Raw genomic sequence first — 22,130 nt, forward strand, 5'->3', positions numbered from 1 at the left:
TTTCTTTGATATAATAAGTTCGTGACTTTTGGGTAAATACCCAGTGGTGGGATTGCTGGATCGTAGGACAATTCCATTTCTAGTTTTTTAAGAAATTTTCATACTGTTTTCCTCAGTGGCTGCACTAATTTACATTCCCACCATAAGCGTATAAGAGTTCCCCTTTCTCTATACCCTCAATAGCATTTGTTACTTTCTGCCTTTTTGATAATACTTGGCAAGGCTCAGGTGATCCTCATTGTGGTTTTGATTTGCATTTCCCTGATTGTTAGTGATATTGACCATTTTCTCATTTTTTTTTTTAGCCATTTTTATTTCTCCTTTTGAGAAATGTCCATTAGGGTCTTTTGACCATTCCTTAACTGGATTGGTCGGGTTTTGTTGTTGTTGAGTGTTTGGGTTGCTGATATGTTCTGGATATTAATTTTTCATCAGGTAAGTAGCTTGCAGATATTTCCTCCCATTCTATCAGTTGTCTCTTCACTGATCGTTTCCTTTGCTGTGCGGAAACTTCTGTGTTTGATATAATCCTGTTTGTCTAGTTTTGGCTTTTGTTGCCTGTGCGTTTGGTGCCTTGTCCAAGAATTCATTACCTACATCAGTGTCTTGAGGTGTTTCTCTATGTTTTCTTCTAGCTGTTCTTCTAGCTGTTTTATATTTTCAGGTCTTACAGTTAGGTCTTTGACCCATTTAGAATTGATTTTTTCTATGATGAGAGAAATGGATAGTTTCATACCTGACATAGATATGTCCAGTTTTGTCAGCACCATTTATCAAAAAGACTACTCTTGATATTTTTGTCAAAAATGAGTTTGCTATCTGTACATCTATTTATTTCTAGGCTCTATTGATTTATGTGCTGCTTTTTATGCCAGTATCATGCTGTTTGCATTACTGTAGCTTTGTAGTATGCTTTGAAATCAGATATTGTGATGCCTCCAGCATGATTTGTCTTTTGTTTGTTTTACTCAGGATTGCATTGGCTCTTTTTGGTCTTTTGTGATTTCCTATGAATTTTAGGATTGTTTTTTCTAATTCTGTAAAGAATGGCATTGGTATTTTGATAGGGATTGCTTGGAATCTGTAGATTGCTATAGGTAGTGTAGATTTTTTTTTTTTAAGATTTATTTATTTATTTGAAAGGCAGATTTACAGAGTGGCAAAGGCAGAAAAAGAGAGAGAGAGAGGGGTCCTCCATCCCCTGGTTCACTCCCCCAGATGGCTGCAACGGCCGTAGCTGCACTGATCTGAAGCCAGGAGATTCTTCTGGGTCTCCCTTGTGGATGCAGGGGCCCAAGGAGTAGCGCCATCTTCCACTGCCTTCCCAGGCCATTAACAGAGAGCTGGATCTGAAGTGGAGCAGCTGGGACTTGACTGGTGCCCATATGGGATGCTGGCACTGCAGGCAGTCGCTTTACCTTCTAGCCACAGTGCTGGCCCCACAGACATTTTAACAAGATTGATTTCTCCATCCCATAAGCAGAGAATATCCTTTCTGTGTCCTTAATGTTTTCTTTATTCAATGTCTTTTTTTTTTTAAGATTTATTTATTTATTTGAAATTCAGAGTTACACAGAGAGAGGAGAGGCAGAGAGAGAGAGAGAGAGGTCTTCCATCCAATGGTTCACTCCCCAATTGGCCGCAACAGCCGGAGCTGTGCCGATCCGAACCCAGGAGCCGGGAGCTTCTTCTGGGTCTCGCATGCGGGTGCAGGGGCCCAAGGACTTGGGCCATCTTCTACTGCTTTCCCAGGCCACAGCAGAGAGCTGGATCAGAAGAGGAGCAGCCAGGACTAGAACCGGCGCCCATATGAGATGCTGGCACTTCAGGCCAGGGCATTAACCCGCTGCGCCACAGCGCCGGCCCCAATATTCAATGTTTTATAATTTTCGTTGTTGAGAACTTTTACTCCTTTGCTTAAATTTATGCCTAAATACTTGATTTTTTTGTAGCCATGTTGCTAATGGGATTTCTTTCTTGATTTCTCTTTTAGCAGAAGATCATTACTGTTGTATTAAAAATGCTACTTTTGGGGCCAGCATTGTGATGTAGTAGGTAGGACCACTGCCTGTAATGCTGGCGTCCCTTATAGGCACCGGTTTGAGTCCTGGCTGCTTCACTTCCATTGCATCTTCCTGCTGATGGACTAGGAAAAGCAGCAGAGGATGATCCAAATACTTGGGCCCCTGCAACCTAGGCAGGAGACCTGGATGAAGCTCCTATCTTCTGGCTTTGGCCTGGCTCAGCCCTGGCCGTTGTGGCCACTTGGGGTGTCAACCAGCAGATGGGTGATCTCTCTCTCTCTAGCTCTTTCAAATAAATAAATAAATCTTAAAACACACACACATACCACTCTTTGTATGCTAATTTTGTGTCCTACAACTTACTGAATAGGTTTATCAGTTCTAATAGGTTTTTGGTGGAATGTTTGGGTTTTCCCATCATGTTACCTGCAAACATGGATATTTTGACTTCCTTCTTTCAAATGTCAAGGTCCTTTATATCTTTCTTCTCCCTGATTGTTCTAACACTTCCAATGCTGTATTGAATATTAGGGAAATCCTTTTAGTTTTCCCCCATTTAGTATAATATTGTCCGTTGGTTTGTAATATACAGCCTTTATAATTTTGAGGTTTGTTCCTTCTGTACATAATTTTTTTTTTTGTTTTTTTGTTTTTTTTTTTTTTTTACCATGAATAGATGCAGAATCTTACCAAATGTTTACTCTGCTTCTATTGAGATGATCATATGGGTTTTGTTCTTCATGCTCTTGATGTGATTTATGATTTTTATTGATTTACAAATATTGAGCCACCCTTGCATCTCTGGGATAAATTCCATTTGATCATGATGTACATGATCTCTTATATGTAATGTTGGGTTCAGTTTGCTGATGTTTTGTTGAGAATATTTTCATTGATGTTCATGAAGGATATTGGTCTGTAGTTTTCTTTTTGTGTGATGTTTTTGGTTTTGGTATCAGAGTGATGCCGGCCTCATGAAGAAAATGTGGAAAAATTCCATCTTTTTCAATATTCTGGACTCGTTTGAAAAGTTTTGGATTAAATTCCTCTTTAAATGTTTTTTAGAATTCAGTAGTAAAGCCATCAGGTCCTGGAATTTTATCTGATGGGAAACTTTTAAGTAGTGCTTACATCTTGTTGCTTTGTGTGTCTGTTTATGTTTTCTACTCTTTCTTGATCTCATCTTGGTAGGTGATCCATATTTGGGAATTTAACCATTTTTTCAAGGTTTTCCAATTTGTTACCATATGATTGTCCATGGTAATTTCTTTTTCTTTTTCTTTTTTTTATTTATTTGACAGATAGAGTTAGAAAGTGAGATAGAGAAACAAAGAGAAAGGTCTTCCTTCTGTTGGTTCACCCCCCAAATGGCTGCCACGGCCAGAACTACGCCGATCTGAAGCCAGGAGCCAGGTGCTTCTTCCTGGTCTCCCACGTAGGTGCAGGGCCCAAGCACTTGAGCCATCCTCCACTGCCCTCCCGGGCCACAACAGAGAGCTGGACTGGAAAAGGAGCAACTGGGACTAGAACCCGGCGCCCATATGGGATGCTGGCGCCACAGGCGAAGGATTAACCAAGTGAGCCACGGTGCCAGCCCAATTTCTTTCTTCCTTTTTTTTTTTTTTTTAATAGATTTTATTTATTTGAGAGGTAGAGTTAGAGAGAGAGAGAGAGAGAGAGAGAGAGAGAGAAAGGTCTTCCATCCTCTGGTTCAGTCCTCAAATAGTCACAATGGCCGAGGCTGAGCCAGTCTAAAGCCAGGAGCTTCTTCCAGGTCTCCCACACTGCTGCAGGGGCCAAAGCACTTGAGCCATCTTCCACTGCTTTCCAGGGCTGTAAGTAGAGAGTCGGATTGGAAAAGGAGCAGTTGGGGACTCCAACCGGTGCCCATATGGATGCTGGTGCTTCAGGCAGAGGCTTAGCCTACTATATCACAGCACTGGCCCTCTATGGTAGTTTCTTATGATCCTTTGTATTTCTGTAGTATCAGTTGTAATGTCCCCTTTTTCATCTTTAATTTTTTTTTCCTTTTTTAGTCTTACTAAAAATGTGTTTTATTTATCTTCTCAAAAATCAGTTTGACATTTTGTTGATCTTTTGCATGCTTTAGAAAGATTTATTCATTTATTTAAAGAGTTAGAGAGAGAGAGAGAGGTCTTCTGTCCACTGGTTCACTCCCCCAAATGGCTGCCACAGTAGGGACTGGGTCAGTCCAAAGCCAGGAGCCAGGAGCCAGGAGCTTCTCCTACATTGGAGCAGGGGCCCAAGCACTGGGGCCATCTTCCCCTGCTTTCCCAAGTGCATTAGCAGGGAGCTGGATTGGAAGTGTAGAGCATGTTGGATTCGAATCAGCGCCTATATGGGATGCTTGTGGCAGGCGCCGCGTAACCCTCTGCCACATCACCAGCCTGAGATCTTTTGCATGTTTTGTTGATGTTTTAATTTCATTTATTTCGTTCTGATTGTTAGTATTTCTTACTTTCTGCTAATTTGGGTTTTTTTTCCTAAGTCCTTGGGATGTGTCGTTGTTTTTTGAGATCTTTTTTAAAAAATTTTTTAAAAATTTAAATTTTAATTTTAAAATGCTGTAAGAGTCTCAGTACTGCATTTACTGTATCCCACAGGTTTTGATATGTTGTAGTTTTATTTTATTTCAAGAAATATTATTTCCTTTTTAATTTTTTCAATGACTCCTTGGTCACTCAGGAGTGTGTTGTTTAATTTCCATTTATTTGGTGAATCTTTGTTCTTGTTGCCAATTTCTAGTTTTATTCTTTTGTGGTCTGATACTGGCATTATTTCAGTCATTTTAAATTTACTGAGAATTGACTTGTGGCCTAATATATGATCTATCCTAGAAAATGTCTCACCTGCTAGTATTTTCATCTAAGTCTTGAGACTTTCTTGAAATACTATATGCTTTTGTACTTTTTTAAGTAATTGTTTTCAGATATGATCCATCTTAGTCATCACTGTATTTTAGCCCCTAGGACATTGGTTGGCACATAAAGCTTGATAAATCAATGGTACAAGAGGTTAGAGTTGCAAAACCTGGATCCATTGTTATAGCTCAGTGGGTTAAGCTGCTGTCTGCAATGCTGGCATTCCATAGGAGCCCAGCCCTGGCGTTTGTGGCCATTGGAAACTGAGCCAGCAGATGAAAAATCTGTCTTCCTGTCACTCGGCCTTTCAAAGAAATCAAATAAATCTTTTTTAAAAAGTCATCCAAAATGGTCTTATGGATTCAAATCAATGAGTTAGCATGCCGAGGATCCAGCAGAGGATCTCTTCCTCTGGAAGTCCCTTTTACCTTGGCTTGTGACTGTATCACTCCCACCTTTGCTACTGTGTTCACATCTCTTTCTCTCTCCTGCCTCTGACTCATAAGAACCCTTATGATTACATTGGGCCCACCCAGATGATCCACTGATAATTTCCCCATCCCAAGATTTTTAATTAATCATAGCTTGAAACTCGATGTTGCCTTGTAAATTGATAGATTCCCAGGTTTTGGAGGATATGGGCATTTTGGGGGACCCATTATTCCTTTTACCACATCTTTCATTTATTTAGAATCATTGAATGGAACAGTCATTGGATGATATCTTGTCTAATCTCTTTATTTTTCTATATGAAAGAAACTGAATGGAGCCAGAGAGGTGGTTGTCTGCCTGTCCTGTCTGTGTGTTTTAGGAATACTCATTTTTATATGCTTAACCTCACTTACAACAGTAACACTGTAAGTACTCAGTAACTACTTATCACTTGGTTAATCATAGAAACCAAATATACTGGGTTTTTTGACTTACTCATTTTAAGTTAGTGCTAATGAAAATCTTATAAAAAGACAAACCTCTGAAATAGAGATTATTTATTCATTTATCCTGTAATTTAATGGAGGTAATCATTCAGTACTAAAAATAACTACCTTTTAGAAGTCGTTTTATTTTTCTTACCCCCTTTCTACTTCCTGCCTTTTTCACAACAAAATAAAAACCAGAAATAGAACTACTCTATGACCCAGTGAGTCTACCACTGGGTATACATCGAAAGGAAATGAAGTCAGTGTGCCAAAGAGATGTCTGTATTAACATTTTTTGTAAACCATTATACATAGTAGTTAAGATATATAATTAACCTAGGTGTCCAATAGTGGATGAATGGATAAAGAAAACATACCATCTAGTTTATTTTTATATAAATTTGGGTATATTAGGCATAGTCCTTGAAATAAAATATATCAGCAGCATATTGTTAGGTTTCTTCCCTACTTGCAGCAGCATGGTTTTCCATTGTCTGTATATGTTTTTACAGGTCAAGTTCTTCCCTGTTGTGGGAAGCAAGTTTATGTCAGCGCATGCCATTTTGTACACATAGGAGCAGTTACATGTCTGTTTTACAAGATATATAACTGCCTTAAAAGGCTATCTTCTTAAATCACCTAGCACATTTCTGTGTTTTTGAAGTTAGGTTTTTGTTTTTGTGGAATTTTGCTCACTAACTATTGAATGACAATAAATGTTATCCTTAAAACCTATGTAGTTATCATCTAGTTTTGTTAGATATTTTGACAGTAGCACAATTTTTTTAGGTACCATATAGTGTAATTTAACACACCTTTCCTTGAAAATATTAATACTAAGTGTTTTGATTAATTTCCAGGCAATAATTATATTCTGGAGAGAAACAACTAATTAATACAAATGGTTCTCCTAAAGAATCAGGGACTTACTCAAAGAAGTAGCATAATCATGTTTAAAATTGAAATTATTCCATCTTCAAAAAATGGCAAAGTACTTTAATATTTAAGTGCCATATTATTTAGGGAATCAACTTATATAACTTTGGATCTAAAAAATTTTGAACACTTGTTATGTGTCAGATATTGTGCTTACTTCTTTAGTCTTTCCAATATTCCTGTGAGATGGGTTGTATTATTCCCATTTTTATAAATGGCATGATTCAGACTCAGAGTGATTGGGTAGTCTGCCCAAGGTCAAATGACTCATAAGATACAGAACTATCTTTCAATCCCATTTAGCTGACTATAAATCTGATGTTCTTTATTTAATAACATCTTATATTTCCAAACATAGAAAACCAGAAATGTGTTTTTGTTGGTAGCGAAGTATCATTTCACTGTTACCATTGTTGGACACTTTTGTTTGGATGAACAACCTATATAAATGTGTGATGTGTATTAGCGATATACATTTTTTAATTTATACAGAAATGTTTCACATATTTTAAAGGTTATTGAGACATGCTTTTTTTTAAGGTGATCACATTTCATGTATTTAATATATATACAGATTTAGGAACATAGTAATACTTCCCACCCTCTCTTCTCCTTCCTTCCTTATTGTTTCCTTTAGTTTTTGTGATGACATACTTTCAGTTTATTTTATAGTCATAAAATTAACCCTACACTAAGTAGGGAATTCAACAAATAGTAAGATTAAAAAAACACTGTTCCTAAACAGTTGAGACAAGGGCATTGTTTCTTCTTCTGTTTCTTTGCTTAATGTTTTATAATTTTCATTGTAGAACTCTTTCACCTCCTTGATTAAATTTCTTCCAAGGTATTTCAATTTTTTTGTAGCTATTATGAATGTGATTATCTTAGAAGTCCTTTCTCAGCCATGGCATTGTTTGTGTATACCAAGGCTATTGATTGTTATGTGTTAATTTACTTTTTTTTTATTTTATTTGTTTGAAAGTCCGAGTTACACAGAGAGAGGAGAAGCGGAGAGAGAGAGAGAGGGAGGGAGGGAGGAAGGGAGGTCTTCCAGCCAATGGTTCACTGCCCAGATGGCCGCAACAGCCAGAACTGCGCCAATCCGAAGCCAGGAGCCAGGAGCCAGGAGCTTCCTCTGGGTTTCCCATGTGGATTCAGGGGCCCAAGGACTTGGGCCATCTTCTTACTGCTTTCCCAGGCCACAGCAGAGAGTTGGATCAGAAGTGGAGCAGCCAGGTCTCAAACCGGCACCCATATGGGATGCTGGCGCTTCAGGCCAGGGCGTTAAGCTGCTGTGCCACACTGATGGCCCCCTTATGTGTTAATTTTCTATCCTACCACTTTATCAAACTCTTTTATGAGTTCCAATAGTCTGTCAGTGGAGTCTTTTGGTTCCCCTATATATAGAATCCTGTAATCTGCAAATAGGGATAGTTTGACTTCCTCCTTTTGAATTTGTATCCTTTGATTTCTTTTCCTTGCCTAACTGCTCTGGCTAAAAACCCAAGAGTATATTGAATAACAATGGTGACAGTGGGCATCCTTGTCAGTTTTGATTCTTAGTGGGAATTCTTCTAAATTTTCCCAATTCAATATGATGCTGTCCATGTGTTTGCCATATATTGCCTTGATTGTGTTGAGGAATGTTCCTTCTATACCCAATTTACTTAGCATTTTTTATCATTAAAGGATGTTGTATTTTATCAAATGATTTCTCTGCATCTGTTGAGATAATCATATGGTTTTTAATCTGTTAGTCTTTAATTTGTTAATGTGATGTATTATGTTTATTGATTTTCATATGCTAACCATCCCTGCATACTAGGAATAAATCTCACTTGGTCTGGGTGATTGATCCTTCTGATGTGGTGTTGGATTCAATTAGCTAGTACTTTGTTGAGGATTTTTGCCTCAATGTTCTCAGTGATGTGGGTGTACAGTTCTTTGTTGTATGTTTTTCTGGTTTTGAAATAAGGTGGTTCTGGCCTCATAGAAAGTGTTTGGGAGCATTCCCTCCCTTTCAGTTGTTTTGAAGAGTTTAAGAACTGGAATGAGTTCTTCATTAAATGTCTGTGGAATTCAGCATTGAAGCCATCTGGTTCTGGACTCTTCATTGTTGGGAGGGTCTGTATTACTGATTCAATCTCTGTCCTGGTTATTTGTCTGGTTAGGTTTTCTATGTCTTCCTGACTGAATTTTGGTGTTTTTTCTGTGTTTAGGAATTTATCCATTTCTTCTAGATTTTCTAATTTGTGGCATCTGTTTTTACATCTCCTTTTTTTCTCTGATTTTATTGATTTGGGTCTTTTTTGGGGATTAGTTGGCTCAAGGGTATATCAGATATTTTTATTTTTTCATAAAATCAGCTGTTTATTTCACTGATCTTTTGTATTTTTTTTCAATTTGCTTATTCTCTAATTTTAATTATGTTCTTCCTCCTACTACTCTTGGGTTTGGTTTGTTGTCTTCATAGGTCCTTGAGCTGCACTGATAGCTCATTTATTTTCCAATTTCTTGATGTAGGCACTAATTGCTATACACTTCCCTCTTAACACTGCTTACACATACCCATGGACTTACAACTAAGGGTAAAGCTAAAAACCTGTCATAGGACTCCAAATCCCATCAAGTTAGAAGGTACTAATGCCATCTTACTAGTTAACGTGATCATTTTAAGTGTATAACTGATCATAAAGATAGGATTGTCAAAGAGATCACATAAATAAGACCAAGTGTCTGGTAATAACGATAGAATTAAAAAGGAGAGAATGTTCCAACACGGGAAGCAGGCCACATAGCAGACTCATACAAAGACAAACACCCTAAACAGTCCTTAGCATTCAGATCTGGCTAAAAAGCCCATGAGAGCATTTTTTTCTTTTTCTTTTTTGACAGGCAGAGTGGACAGTGAGAGAGAGAGAGACAGAGACAAAGATCTTCCTTTGCCGTTGGTTCACCCCACAATGGCCTCCACGGCCAGCACACTGTGGCCGGCGCACCACGCTGATCCGAAGCCAGGATCCAGGTGCTTCTCCTGGTCTCCCATGCGGGCGCAGGGCCCAAGGACTTGGGCCATCCTCCACTGCACTCCCTGGCCACAGCAGAGAGCTGGCCTGGAAGAGGGGCAACCAGGACAGAATCCGGCACCCCAACCGGGACTAGAACCCGGTGTGCTGCCGCTGCAGGCAGAGGATTACTCTAGTGAGCCATGGCGCCAGCCAAGAGAGCATTTCAGGCATGGAAAGCCAAGACACTGTGGCAAAAAATGGCCTACATGAAAGATCTCTGAGTGAGATCCCAGTGGAAAAAAGGGGCCATCAAAGAAGGAGGTACCTTTCTCTTGTAGAACTCTTTCACCTCCTTGATTAAATTTCTTCCAAGGTATTTCAATTTTTTTGTAGCTATTATGAATGTGATTATCTTAGAAGTCCTTTCTCAGCCATGGCATTGTTTGTGTATACCAAGGCTATTGATTATTATGTGTTAAAGGAGAGAGCTTGCACTTTTATCATGACCTTGTCTAAATAATGTCATAGTTTGTGGACCCAAAAGGCTTCCTTAGCCTTGGCAGCTCATGACAAGAGCCTCAGGTGATCACTGACATCATAAATAAGAGTGTCAACTATTAAATCAACAACAGGAGTCACTGTGCACTTGCTCCACATCTAGGACCTCTGTTCTTAATGAGTTGTACTATGAGAATTAATGGTAAAACTAATCTTCAAACAGTACTTTATACTTCGTGTGTCTGTGTGGATACAAACTGTTGAAATCTTTACTTAGTATAGAGTTGATCTTCTGTATAAAAAGATAATTAAAAATGAATCTTTATGAAGAATGGGATGGGTGAGGGAGTAGGAGGTGGGACGGGAGTAGGGGTGGGAGAACTGCTATATTCCAAAAGCTGTACATATGAAATTTATATTTACTAAATAGAAGTTCTCTCTCTATATATATATATGTGTATATATATATATATATAAAACCTATAGCATAAATAAAATTTCATGTTTAGCTCTAAAAAAAACACTGCTTTTGCTGTATCCCTTAAGTTTTGATATATTATCATCTTCATTCATTTCCAGGAATCTTTTGCTTTCTCTTTTGATTTCTTCTGTGACCCACTCTTCATTCAGGAGTGTGTTGTTCAGTCTCCATATGTTTGCATATATTCTAGAGAGATTTTTAAGTTGTTAGTTTGCAGCTTCATTCCATTGTGGTCAGAAAATATACATGAGATAATTTTGATTTTTTTTTTTTTGAATTTGCTGAGACTTGCTTTATGACCTAACATGGTCTGTTGTGGAGAAAGTTCCATGAACTGATGAAAAGAATGTGTACTCTTCAACTGTGGGATAAAATGTTCTATAGATATATTTGGCCTGTTTGGTCTAAAATATCGATTAGCTCTGTTGTTTTTTAGTTGGTTTTCTGTCGGGTTGATCAGTCCATTGATGACAGTGGAGTATTGAAGTCCCCCATTGTTATCGTTTTGGAGTGTATGTCTCTCTTTAGATCCACTAACATTCTTTTAAATAGGCAGGTATCCTGGCATTGGGTGCATATACATTTACCATAGTCACATCTTCCTGTAGAATGGATCCCTTACTCAGAACATGCCCTTCTTTGTTTCTTTTAATAGTTTTTGTGTTAAAGTTTATTTTTTCCTGATATTTATTAGCATGGGGATCCCTGCTCATCTTTGCTTTTCATTAGTGTAGAATAGCTTTTTCCATCCTTTCACTTTCAGTCTGTGTGTGTTGTTGGTGAGGTGTGTTTCTTATAGGCAGCAAATTCATTGGTCTTGTTTTTTAATCCATTCAGCCGGTCTGTATCTTTTAATTGGAGATTTTCGGCCATTTTTATTCAAAGTTACTTTTTTTTTTTTTTTTTTTTTGAGATTTATGAAGGTTTATTGGAATCAAAGACCTCCAGCCAGAGTGGCATTTTCCAAGACAGGGAAAAGCCCCAAGAACTTTATAGCACTGGGGTTTTTAAATAATAATTCAGTTACCAGGCAGGGACAAAACCCAAAGGACCTGATTTACAATTTTCCATCCTGTCTGGCTTGCTCATGATAAAATAAAAGACCATCTAGAAGGGTGGGATAGGTAACTTGTTTTCACAGTAAGCTGTGAGATCAGGAAGAGCTCCCTTGCTATTCTCATGGTAAATTCGGAGATTTTTTTTAAAGATTTATTTTATTTGAAAGAAAGAGTTAGAGAAAGGTAGAATCAGGAAGAGAGAGAGATCCCCCATCCAATGGTTCACTCCCCAAATGGCTGCAACAGCTAGAGCTGAGCTGATCTGAAACCAGGAACCAGCAGCCTCCTCCAGTCTCCCACGCAGATGCAGGGGCCCAAGGACTTGGGCCATCTTCCACTGCTTTCCCATGCCATAGTAGAGAGCTGGAATGGAAGTGGAGCAGCCAGGACTCGAACTGGTATCTATATGGGTTGCTGGTGCTGTAGACCAGGGCTTTAACCTGCTGCGCTACAATGCCGGCTCCAAGTTTGGAGATTTTGAAGGAAGGCAACTTGTTTGTTCTTGCTAAAGATAACGTTTTTGGGGGAAGGAAGCAAATATTTTACATCGCAGATTCCATTGGCACTACCCTGACTACCTGTTAATCCATCTGACTCCTCACATTCCCCCCCTGAACACGAATGGACCCCAACATCTGTTGGGAGTACTGGACGATGATCGCCGTGGCTGCTTCATGCTGAAAAGGGTTGTCTTTGGGAAGGGGAGTCAAGACAGGGTTCCAGTGGGTGGTGGCTTCTACAGGGGGATGCAGTGTCAGCTTGCAGAAACTGCTTCCATTGGAGGTTGCATGTGCACAGCCACCTAGAATTTTACTTTTTTAAGTCTGGAGAAAGCGAATCTAACAAGCAGTTTAAACGCAAAGGATCTAAAACCAAGGACAGAGTCATTATTAGAGGCCCTAAGAAAGTGTGTAAACCATGAGCAATATTTTTTTCATTGAGAGACCAATAGAAATTGACAGAAAGGGCTTGAAAATAATCAGGGGGGCTTTAAGGCCTTGCCAGTTATGAGGCTCAGACCTCTCTATCTGTTTACAAAGGGTACATCATAAGGGAGGATTGACTTTCATTACCTAGCTGGCCTGGGAGGAGAGCTGGCTTGAAGAGAAGGTAGGTGGCATTTCTAAAAGGAAAACCATTTTAGTTAATATACAGTTCTGCCTGCAATGCTGTAGGCCCTACTTGGCCATCCCTTTGACAGCAGTGGTTACTTTGGAAGCTGGACCGAGTGAAGGGCTTTTCATCTTAGAGCAAACCAGGTCTGTGGCTGTGACCTGGAGCCCTTCGACTCCTGGGCATGTCCATTCCCAATGACCCAACTCAGCTGACGTAGCTGCCAGGGCTCTTCATAAGCTGACTGCTGCTGAAGCCTTGGCTTTCCACATCAAAAACCAATGCAGTGGACTGGACTGTTGGGTCTCCTTGATGGCAGATCACTGTGTAGAGCAGCCACTAATTGGGCTGCCACCTATCTTTACATTGCTTCTGCAGCCTAGCTTCCTCTTCCTAAAGGTTTCCTCTGGTCTGTTTTAAAAGAATGAAAGTCAAATGGGTGCTCTGACCCTAATCTTTGGTGGCCTAAAATAGAAATCTGTAGTCATAGGCATGTCCTAATAGTGGGTTTTTTTTTTTTTCCCTTTGAGGTAGATAATGCCCATGAGAAAAGCTATGTCAAAATGATGACCACCTTATCTATAAAATTTAAGTCACTAATAAAACTCTCTCCTTTTGCTTGGTTTAAAAAGGGAGGGTTTGTCTGTTCACTGTGCCCATGTCAAAGTAATCTAGTTGTGGAATCATAATTTAAGATCTCATTTTGGCTATGTTATGATTACAGAAAAAATGTTAGCCATCTCTTTTATAAAGTCTAAAGATCAAATTGTAATCCTAGAGATTCTTTCAGAATAGAATTAGTTTCCCATCTTGAAGAAAATAGAGAAATGAGGGAGCAAGTCAGTCTTCCCAAATCACTTACTGACAATAACAATAACAAATGAAGACTTAACAAACAATTTTAACTATTAAATAACAACTTATGAAAACATTTACCAGAAGGTCCAATGTCTTCTATAAATTTCAAGGCAAGAGTGCACGTGTTTGGAAACCTTGCTTAAATATCTAACATAAGTGGAACTTGCTTGACCAGCAAACCCAACTACAAACATGTCAACAAATTTAAAACATCTGGTACACAGATTTAGGTCACATGAACCAAAAGGCATCTTTGATTAACTTAGCAGTTTGAAATTATTTTTTTGTTTTATAGAAAGCTTTTAATAAATATAAATTTATTTTTTAATTTATTTGACAGGTAGAGTTATAGACAGTGAGAAACAGAGAGAAAGGTTTTCCTTCCATTGGTTCACTCCCCAAATGGCCGCTATGGCCAGTGCTGTGCCGATTCGAAGCCAGGAGCCAGGTGCTTCTTCCTGGTCTCCCATGCGGGTGCAAGGGCCTAAGCACCTGGGCCATCCTCCGCTGCCCTCCCGGGCCACAGCAGGGAGCTGGACTGGAAGAGGAGCAGCCGAGACTAGAACTGGTGCCCATATGGGATGCCGGCGCTGCAGGCAGAGGATTAACCAAGTGAGCCACGGTGCCGGCCCAGTAAATATAAATTTCATAAGTACAACTTCTGGGATTATAGCGGTTCTCTCCCCCATACCCGTCATCCCATCCCCAAACCATCCCACCTTCAACTCCCTCTCCCACCCCATTCTTCATTAAGATTTATTTTTTTAAAATGATTTATTTTATTTATTTGAAAGAGTCACAGGGAGAGGTAGAGGCAGAGAGAGAGGTCTTCCATCCGCTGGTTCCAAATGGCCACAATGGCCGGAACTGCAACGATTCGAAGCCAGGAGCCAGGGTCTCCCACACGGGTGCAGGGGCCCAAGGGCCATCTTCTACTGCTTTCCCAGGCTATAGCAGAGAGCTGGATTGGAAGAGGAGCAGCCAGGACTCGGACCAGCGCCTATATGGGATGTCAGGGCTTTAACCTGTTGCACCACAGCGCTGGCCCAAGATTCATTTTTAATTATCTTTTTATACAGAAGATCAACTCTATACTAAGTAAAGATTTCAACAGTATGTACCCACACAGACACACAAAGTATGAAGTGCTGTTTGAAGACTAGTTTCACCATTAATTCTCATAGTAACAACTCATTAAGAACAGAGGTCTTACATGGGGAGCAAGTGCACAGTGACTCCTGTTGATTAAACAATTGACACTCTTATTTATGACATCAGTGATCACCTGAGGCTCTTGTACTGCCAAGGCTATGCAAGCCTCTTGAGTCCACAAACTCCAACACTATTTAGACAGGGCCATAATCAAAGTGGGAGTTTCCTCCCTTCAGAGAAAAGTACCTCCTCCTTTGATGGCTCCTTCCTTCCACTTCTATCTCACTCAGAGATCTTTCATGTAGGCTATTTTTTGCCACAGTGTCTTGGCTTTCCATGCCTGAAATGCTCTCAGGGGCTTTTTAGCCTTAAGGGCTGTTTAGGGCGTTTGTCATTCTAAGAGTCTGCTGTGTAGCCCGCTTTGCATGTTGGATCTTTTGCTCCTTTTTAATTCTATTATTATTACCAGTCACTTGGTCTTATTTATGTGATCCCTTTGACATTTAATCCTATATTTATATTCAATTATGAACTTAAACTGATCACTTTAACTAGTAAGATGGCACTGGTACCTGCCAACTTAATGGGATATGGAGTCCCATGGCAAGTTTTTAGGTTTACCCTTAGGGGTAAGTCTGGGAACGTGTGCCTTACTGTACATCTCCTTCCTCTCATTCCCACTCTTATTTTTAACCAGGATCAATTTTCAATTGAATTTATTTTATTTATTTATTTATTTTTTGACAGGCAGAGTGGACAGTGAGAGAGAGAGGCAGAGAGAAAGGTCTTCCTTTGCTGTTGGTTCACCCTCCAATGGCCGCCGCGGCTGGCGCACCGCACTGATCCGATGGCAGGAGCCAGGTACTTATCCTGGTCTCCCATGGGGTGCAGGGCCCAAGTACTTGGGCCATCCTCCACTGCACTCCCGGGCCACAGCAGAGAGCTGGCCTGGAAGAGGGGCAACCAGGACAGAACCGGCGCCCCGACTGGGACTAGAACCCGGTGTCCTGGCACTGCACGGCAGAGGATTAGCCTAGTGAGCCGCGGTGCCGGCCCTTCAATTGGATTTAAACACCTAAGAATAATTCTGTTAAGTAAAGAGTTCAACCAGTGTTATTAAGTAGAAAAAGAAAATACTAAAACCAATGAAATAGTAAGCTGTTCCTCGACAGTCAGGACAAGGACTGATCAAGTCATTGTTTCTCATAGTGTCAGTGTCACTTCAACAGGTTTCCTTTTTGGTGCTTAGTTGTCACCGATCAGGGAGAACATATGATATATGTCGCTTTGGAACTGGCTTATTTCACTCAGCATGTTTTCCAGATTCCTCCATTTTGTTGCAAATGACCAGATTTCTTTTATTTTTTTTTACTGCTGTGTAGTATTCCAAAGAGCACATATCCCATAATTTCTTTATCCAGTCTTCTGTTGATGGGCATTTAGGTTGACTCCATTTCTTAGTTATGGTGAATTGAGCTGCAATAAACATTGAGGTGCAGATAGCTCTTTTATATACCAATTTAATTTCCCTTGAATAAATTCTGAGGAGTGGGATGCCTGGGTCATATGGTAGGGCTATATTCAGATTTCTGAGGTATTTCCAAACTGTCTTCCACAGTGGCTTTCCCAGTTTGCATTTCCACCAACAGTGGATTAGTGTGCCATTTTTCCCACATCCTCGCCATCATCTGTTGTTTATTGATTTATTTTTATTTTTATTATTATTTTTTTTGACAGGCAGAGTGGACAGTGAGAGAGACAGAGAGAAAGGTCTTCCTTTGCCATTGGTTTACCCTCCAATGGCCGCTGCAGCCGGCACACTGCGCCTATCCGAAGGCAGGGGCCAGGTACTTATCCTGGTTTCCCATGGGTGCAGGGCCCAAGTACTTGGGCCATCCTCCACTGCACTCCCTGGCCACAGCAGAGAGCTGGCCTGGAAGAGGGGCAACCGGGACAGAATCCGGTGCCCCGACCGGGACTAGAACCCGGTGTGCTGGTGCCGCAAGGCGGAGGATTAGCCTAGTGTGCCGCAGTGCCGGCCTTGTTTATTGATTTCTATGTGGAATCTATTCTAACTGGGGTAAGGTAAAACCTCATTGTGGTTTTGATTTGCATTTCCCTGACAACTAGTGATCCTGAACATTTTGTCATGTGTCTGTTGGCCATTTGGATTTCCTCTTTTGAAAAATGTCTGTTTAAGTCTTTGGCCCATCTCTTAAGTGGGTTGCCTTAGCAGAGGTGTTTGTAAGCTAGAATGCCTGGCTACCACCTATGTTGGTGACTATGCAGGTGAAGCCACAAAAGCAGAGTGGGGAATTTGATTCTCCCCAGTGAACGTTCTGTGAGGTAGCTACTAGGTAGGAAAGATCTGACAGTGGGGACCCATAAGAGCAGACCCCAGAAGGAAGGTGGGGGTTGCAGAGACAAGCTGAGACTTGTCTGCCATGTGGGGACTGCACCTAATGGGAGTCCAGACTGAGGGACCGCCTGTTTGCAAATGAGTACTTAAACTTTAACCCAGAACTAACGAATGAATTATCTAGGAAATACCCACTAATGAGACCAGGAAATTGAGTTTGTAGGAATTATAGAGAGTTGACGAGGTATAGAAAGCATTTAGAGAAACAGAGAGAGATGGACATTTGTTGAGATCTGGGGTAAAGAAAAACCTCACTGAGGTCTGGAGCCTGGAGTCCATGGCCTCACTCCAGGCTGCACCCGATCTCACCGACAGATTAATCTCCGGAAGGGATCAGAATGCAGTTTTCTGCTGACACCCTAACGGGCCATTGCAATCTGGTGTCCAGTCAGGGAGTCCTTGAAAAATGCCAGAGTGGCCCTGGCCTGAATTTCAGGGTTACTCCAAACTTTTCTCCCAACCCCATGTTCAGGCTGACCCCCTAGAAAGGAGGCTGAGTTGGACCAAACCCACATTCCCAGGGCTGAGACAAGAAGTATGAAGAGTGGAGCCTCTGCCTTTACAGCTCATGAGGACTCCAAAGGGGCAGGGAACTGGCTTCCTGCTGGAAAGTGTGTTTCTCAGCCTGGCACCATTCCAGAGGCCGGTGTCTGGTGCCCAGCAGAAGACCTGAAAATGCTGGAGTGTAGCCCCAGCCAGAATCCATCAGTTGTCTCAAGGCCTTCTTCCAGTCCCACGTGAAGGGCCGATCCACACAAGGTGGGGGTGGGGGTGTTAAGATAGAGTCTCAGCTCCAGGGGATTGATCTGACCTTAATCAGCAAGCCTTGCCCCTGAGTCTTAACCGGCAGCTGTACTAACCACATTTAACTGGCTGACAGGAACCCGGTGTTTTGGGAAAATGCGAGTTACTATGCCGGAGAGCAAGACTCTGAAAGAAGTGACAGCAGTGCACATGCTCACCGGTCCGGTGGGGTGATCCAGTGCAGGCTGGAGTCGAACCCGAGCAGGATACGCGTCAAGCTGGAGTTGCAGTCTGAGTCACAGCACTAAAATATTACGGGAAAATGGCAGTGGAGAAATTATTGTTACCTTGGTTCTTTGTCTCATATGGAAGAAGAATTTCCAAACGGACAGCAGAGAGATTTACAAAGATTTATTAGAATCAAAGATGTCCAGCCAGAGTGGCATGGAGGGGGGCTTCCAAGAGAGGAAAAAACTCCAAGGTTACTATTGATAAGTAACTACTTGGCCCTCCACTTTTCTGTAAATATTCCTGTTGTTTACTCTGGATTTCCTTTTTACTTATACTGGGAGATTTTATTCCTTCATATTTTTTCATAATGACTATTTTTTGTGTTTCTGTGTGTGGCACATCCTTAAGCATCATTTTTGTAAGGCTGGATGAATGGTGAAAAATTCTTTGAATTTTTGTTGTGAAAGGTCTTTATTTTACCTTCATTCATAAAGGAGAGCTTTGCAGGGTACAGTATTTTGGGCTGACAGGTTTTTTTAAAAATATTTATTTATTTGAGAGGTAGAATTACAGATAGTGAGAGGGAGAGACAGAGAGAAAGGTCTTCCTTCCGTTGGTTCACTCCCCAGTTGGCCGCAACGGTCAGAGCTCCGTCGATCCAAAGCCAGGAGCCAGGAGCTTCTTCCTGGTCTTCCCACGTGGGTGCAGGGGCCCAAGGACTTGGGCCATCTACTGCTCTCCCAGCAGAGAGCTGGATTGGAAGAGGAGCAGCCAAGACTAGAACTGGCGCCCATATGGGATGCTGGTGCCACAGGCAGAGGATTAACCTGTGCCACAGTGCCAGCCCTGACAGTTTTTTTTTTTTTTTTTTTTTTTAAAGACCTGGACAATGTCTCTCCATTCTCTCTTAGCTTAGTAGGGCTTCTGATGAGAAAGGAGCTGTTAGTCTAATTGGAGATCCTCTGAAGGTAATCTGGTGTTTCTCTTGTGCACATTTTAGAAACTACATTTCGCTGTTGAAAGTTTGACTACAATGTGTCGTGGTGAAGATCTTTTCTGGTCATGTCTATAAGGAGTGCTATGCTTCCTGTATTTGAATGTCCCTGTCTTTCTGCAAAGTAGGGAAGTTTTCTGTAATTATTTCACTGAGTAGGCCCTTCTAATCCATTCTCTCTTTCCACATCTTCAGGAACCTCTGAGACCCATATGTTGGGTGTTTGATAGTATTTGGTAAATCTCAAACACTGTTTTCAATTTTTCTAATTTCTTTTTTTGGTTTATTTCCAATTATTTGTCTTCTAACTTGGATATTCCTTCTTCTGCCTCACCAAGTCTGTTGTTAAGGTTTTCCACTGTATTTTTGGACATTGAATTCATTTTCAGTACTTTAGTTTGATATCTCCAAGATTTCAATCTCATAGGAAAATTTTGGATTTCTGTAACTCATGAATTTGCTTCTCATTGCTTCTGAGTAATTCTGTGGTCAATATTTTGTATTCCTTTTCAGGTATTTCATCAATCTCTTCATCTTCACATTCTAATATTAGAGTGTTACTGTGTTCCTTTGGGGGAGACTTAATTGCCATCTTTGTTCTTGTTCCTTATAATTCTGTGTTTATTTTTAGGCATTTGTGGAAACACTTGTTGGCTTTTCTTCTATGATGGATTTTATATTTGAACTATGCCCCTGTGGCTTAGTGGAGCATCTGCTCTTTAAGTGAATACCCAGAGGCGTGTGCTGAGTGAGAACAGGGAATACTGGTCAGTCCTCAAGGGTGGGGTTAGAGTCCAGGGTGATACCCAAGTTCCACATGGTAGATCTCTGTTGGCATAATCACAATGTCGCCTGCTCTCTTCCAAGGTGATCAGTGACCAGGGTTAGCCCACATAACCCCCATCCACACTGGCACATAAATCACACAAAGGATCTGTGTGGTCCTCAGTGTGAGCAGGGAACCTCCTGCAGTGACCCACCCCCAGCCATTAGAGAGCTCCTAGCCTCTGACACCATATGCAGTGATTGCCCAGAGACCTAGCTACACCCCTGCCCTATCGTGCAGTCACAGAATTCCCATAGTCACAGTGCACAAGGCTTCTGCACTCATGGAATGCAGAGGGTCTGCTCAGCCCCACAAGCCTGCCCATACATGGAGAGAGCATACACGGCCCAGAGCCAGCTGCTTGTGGGTGCTCCACCTTGACAGTTTGAGCCCTGGAGCCTGTGATATGTTGAGAGGAGGGGGCACCTTTCAGCCTTATGTGTGTGCTCAGCCCTCCCATCCAGACTCAAAGTCAGAGGGGAACGTGGGTTTTCCTCTCTGGTAAAGTGCCCTGGTGTCACATGTGTACCCGAGAGTTGCCACACTCTCTACTGGTGTCAAGATGGAATCTTCTCCCCGCTGGTTGCCGGGCACCCTTTTTGGGGGATGAGGAGAAAGAAATGTGCTTTTCTTTTTTGGATTAGGTGGGTACCCTGCCCTTGCAAGTCGATGTAGTCTGCAAGGTACTCCCTTAGGCAACATCACCAGTGACATGGGCTGCTGCAGTCTGCTCTCACCTTGGTCTCAGATGCTGGCATCTCCTCTAGTCCTTGGCTGTGGGAGTCACATGCGATGTCCCCTTTTGCTGCTGTGCGTCCGCACCTTCCATGATGATCCCCAGCACCCCACTTCCTTCTGTAGAATTTCCACTGCAAACTTCTCTCCAACCCTTCCCTGGGGATGCACTTCCTCCACTTTTCTTCTATTTTCCCCTGGCCAGAAGCAGCATGCCATTTCCCTATTCAGCCATCTTAGAATCCTCGAGCCATGCTTTCTAATGTGTAACTCGAACAAGTTTCTCAAACACCAAGATTGTGTATATCTGTAAAAGTAGAAGAGGTATCAAAAGTCTGTGATGATTATTACCATATTGACATTCTCTCATTGAGCAAAATGTTGATTGTAAGTTAATTTTAGAATGCATTCATTATTCTGGTTGCTATTCATTGGATGAAAGTGTAATCCAACTTTTCTTTTTTCTTGGCAGCAACTTGAATTGGTGGAACCAAGTGGCTGGATACATGTTCCTTTAACTGATAATCATAAGAAGCCAACTCGCACCTTCATGATACAGATTGCTGTTCTAGCCAATCACCAAAATGGAAGAGACACTCACATGAGACAAATTAAAATATACACACCAGTGGAGGAGAGCTCCATTGGTAGATTTCCTAGATGTACAACTATTGATTTCATGATGTATCGTTCAATAAGGTGACTTTAAAATGGAACAGAAGTCATTAAACATATCGTTGTTTTATCCTGTTATTGTGTACTGTATCAAGTATCTTTATTAAAAGTGCATCAGTTATTTTGCATTTTTATATACATTTAAAAGTATTTTATTGTAGCTTTGACAAATAAATCAATTTTGGGTACATTACCTTTATTTTCTTTAATGTATAATAAACACCACATATCTAAAAATTTACTTGCTGTGAGGGGCAGGCATTGTGATACAGTGCCTGTTTGGGATCCCGCCTCCCATAACAGAGTCCCTGGGTTCAGACCTAGCCTGTGCTTCCTGTCTAGCTTCCTGCTAATGCACACCCTGGGAAGCAGCAGGTGATGGCTGCAGGACCTGGGTTTTTGTTATCCACATAGGAAACTTGGGTGGAGTTCCTGGCTGCTGGCACAACTGTTTGGGCATTTGGGAAGAGAACCAGTGGATGGAATCTGTCTCCCTTGCTCTTTCTCTCTGCATGCCTTTCACATAAATATAAAGAAGCTTAAAAAAATGGTTTTGGGGGTAGACCTTTGGCATGG

At 41.2% G+C, this 22,130-nt stretch overlaps 1 protein-coding gene across 4 annotated transcripts in view; it reads left to right on the top strand.

Annotated features, from left to right (window-relative positions):
* The window catches only part of ANAPC10 (anaphase promoting complex subunit 10), a 112,943-nt gene extending 91,319 nt beyond the window's left edge, over positions 1 to 21,624 (top strand). For all 4 annotated transcript variants that reach the window (XM_008267395.4, XM_008267396.4, XM_008267397.4 and 1 more), the window contains one exon: positions 21,352 to 21,624. In XM_008267395.4, the coding sequence (XP_008265617.1) occupies positions 21,352 to 21,582 (231 nt within the window). In that variant the 3' untranslated portion in view covers positions 21,583 to 21,624. The remainder of the gene's footprint in view (positions 1 to 21,351) is intronic.
* The last annotated feature ends 506 nt before the right edge of the window (positions 21,625 to 22,130 follow it).

Source organism: Oryctolagus cuniculus, chromosome 8 (genome assembly GCF_964237555.1).
Source record: "Oryctolagus cuniculus chromosome 8, mOryCun1.1, whole genome shotgun sequence".
NCBI lineage: Eukaryota > Metazoa > Chordata > Mammalia > Lagomorpha > Leporidae > Oryctolagus > Oryctolagus cuniculus.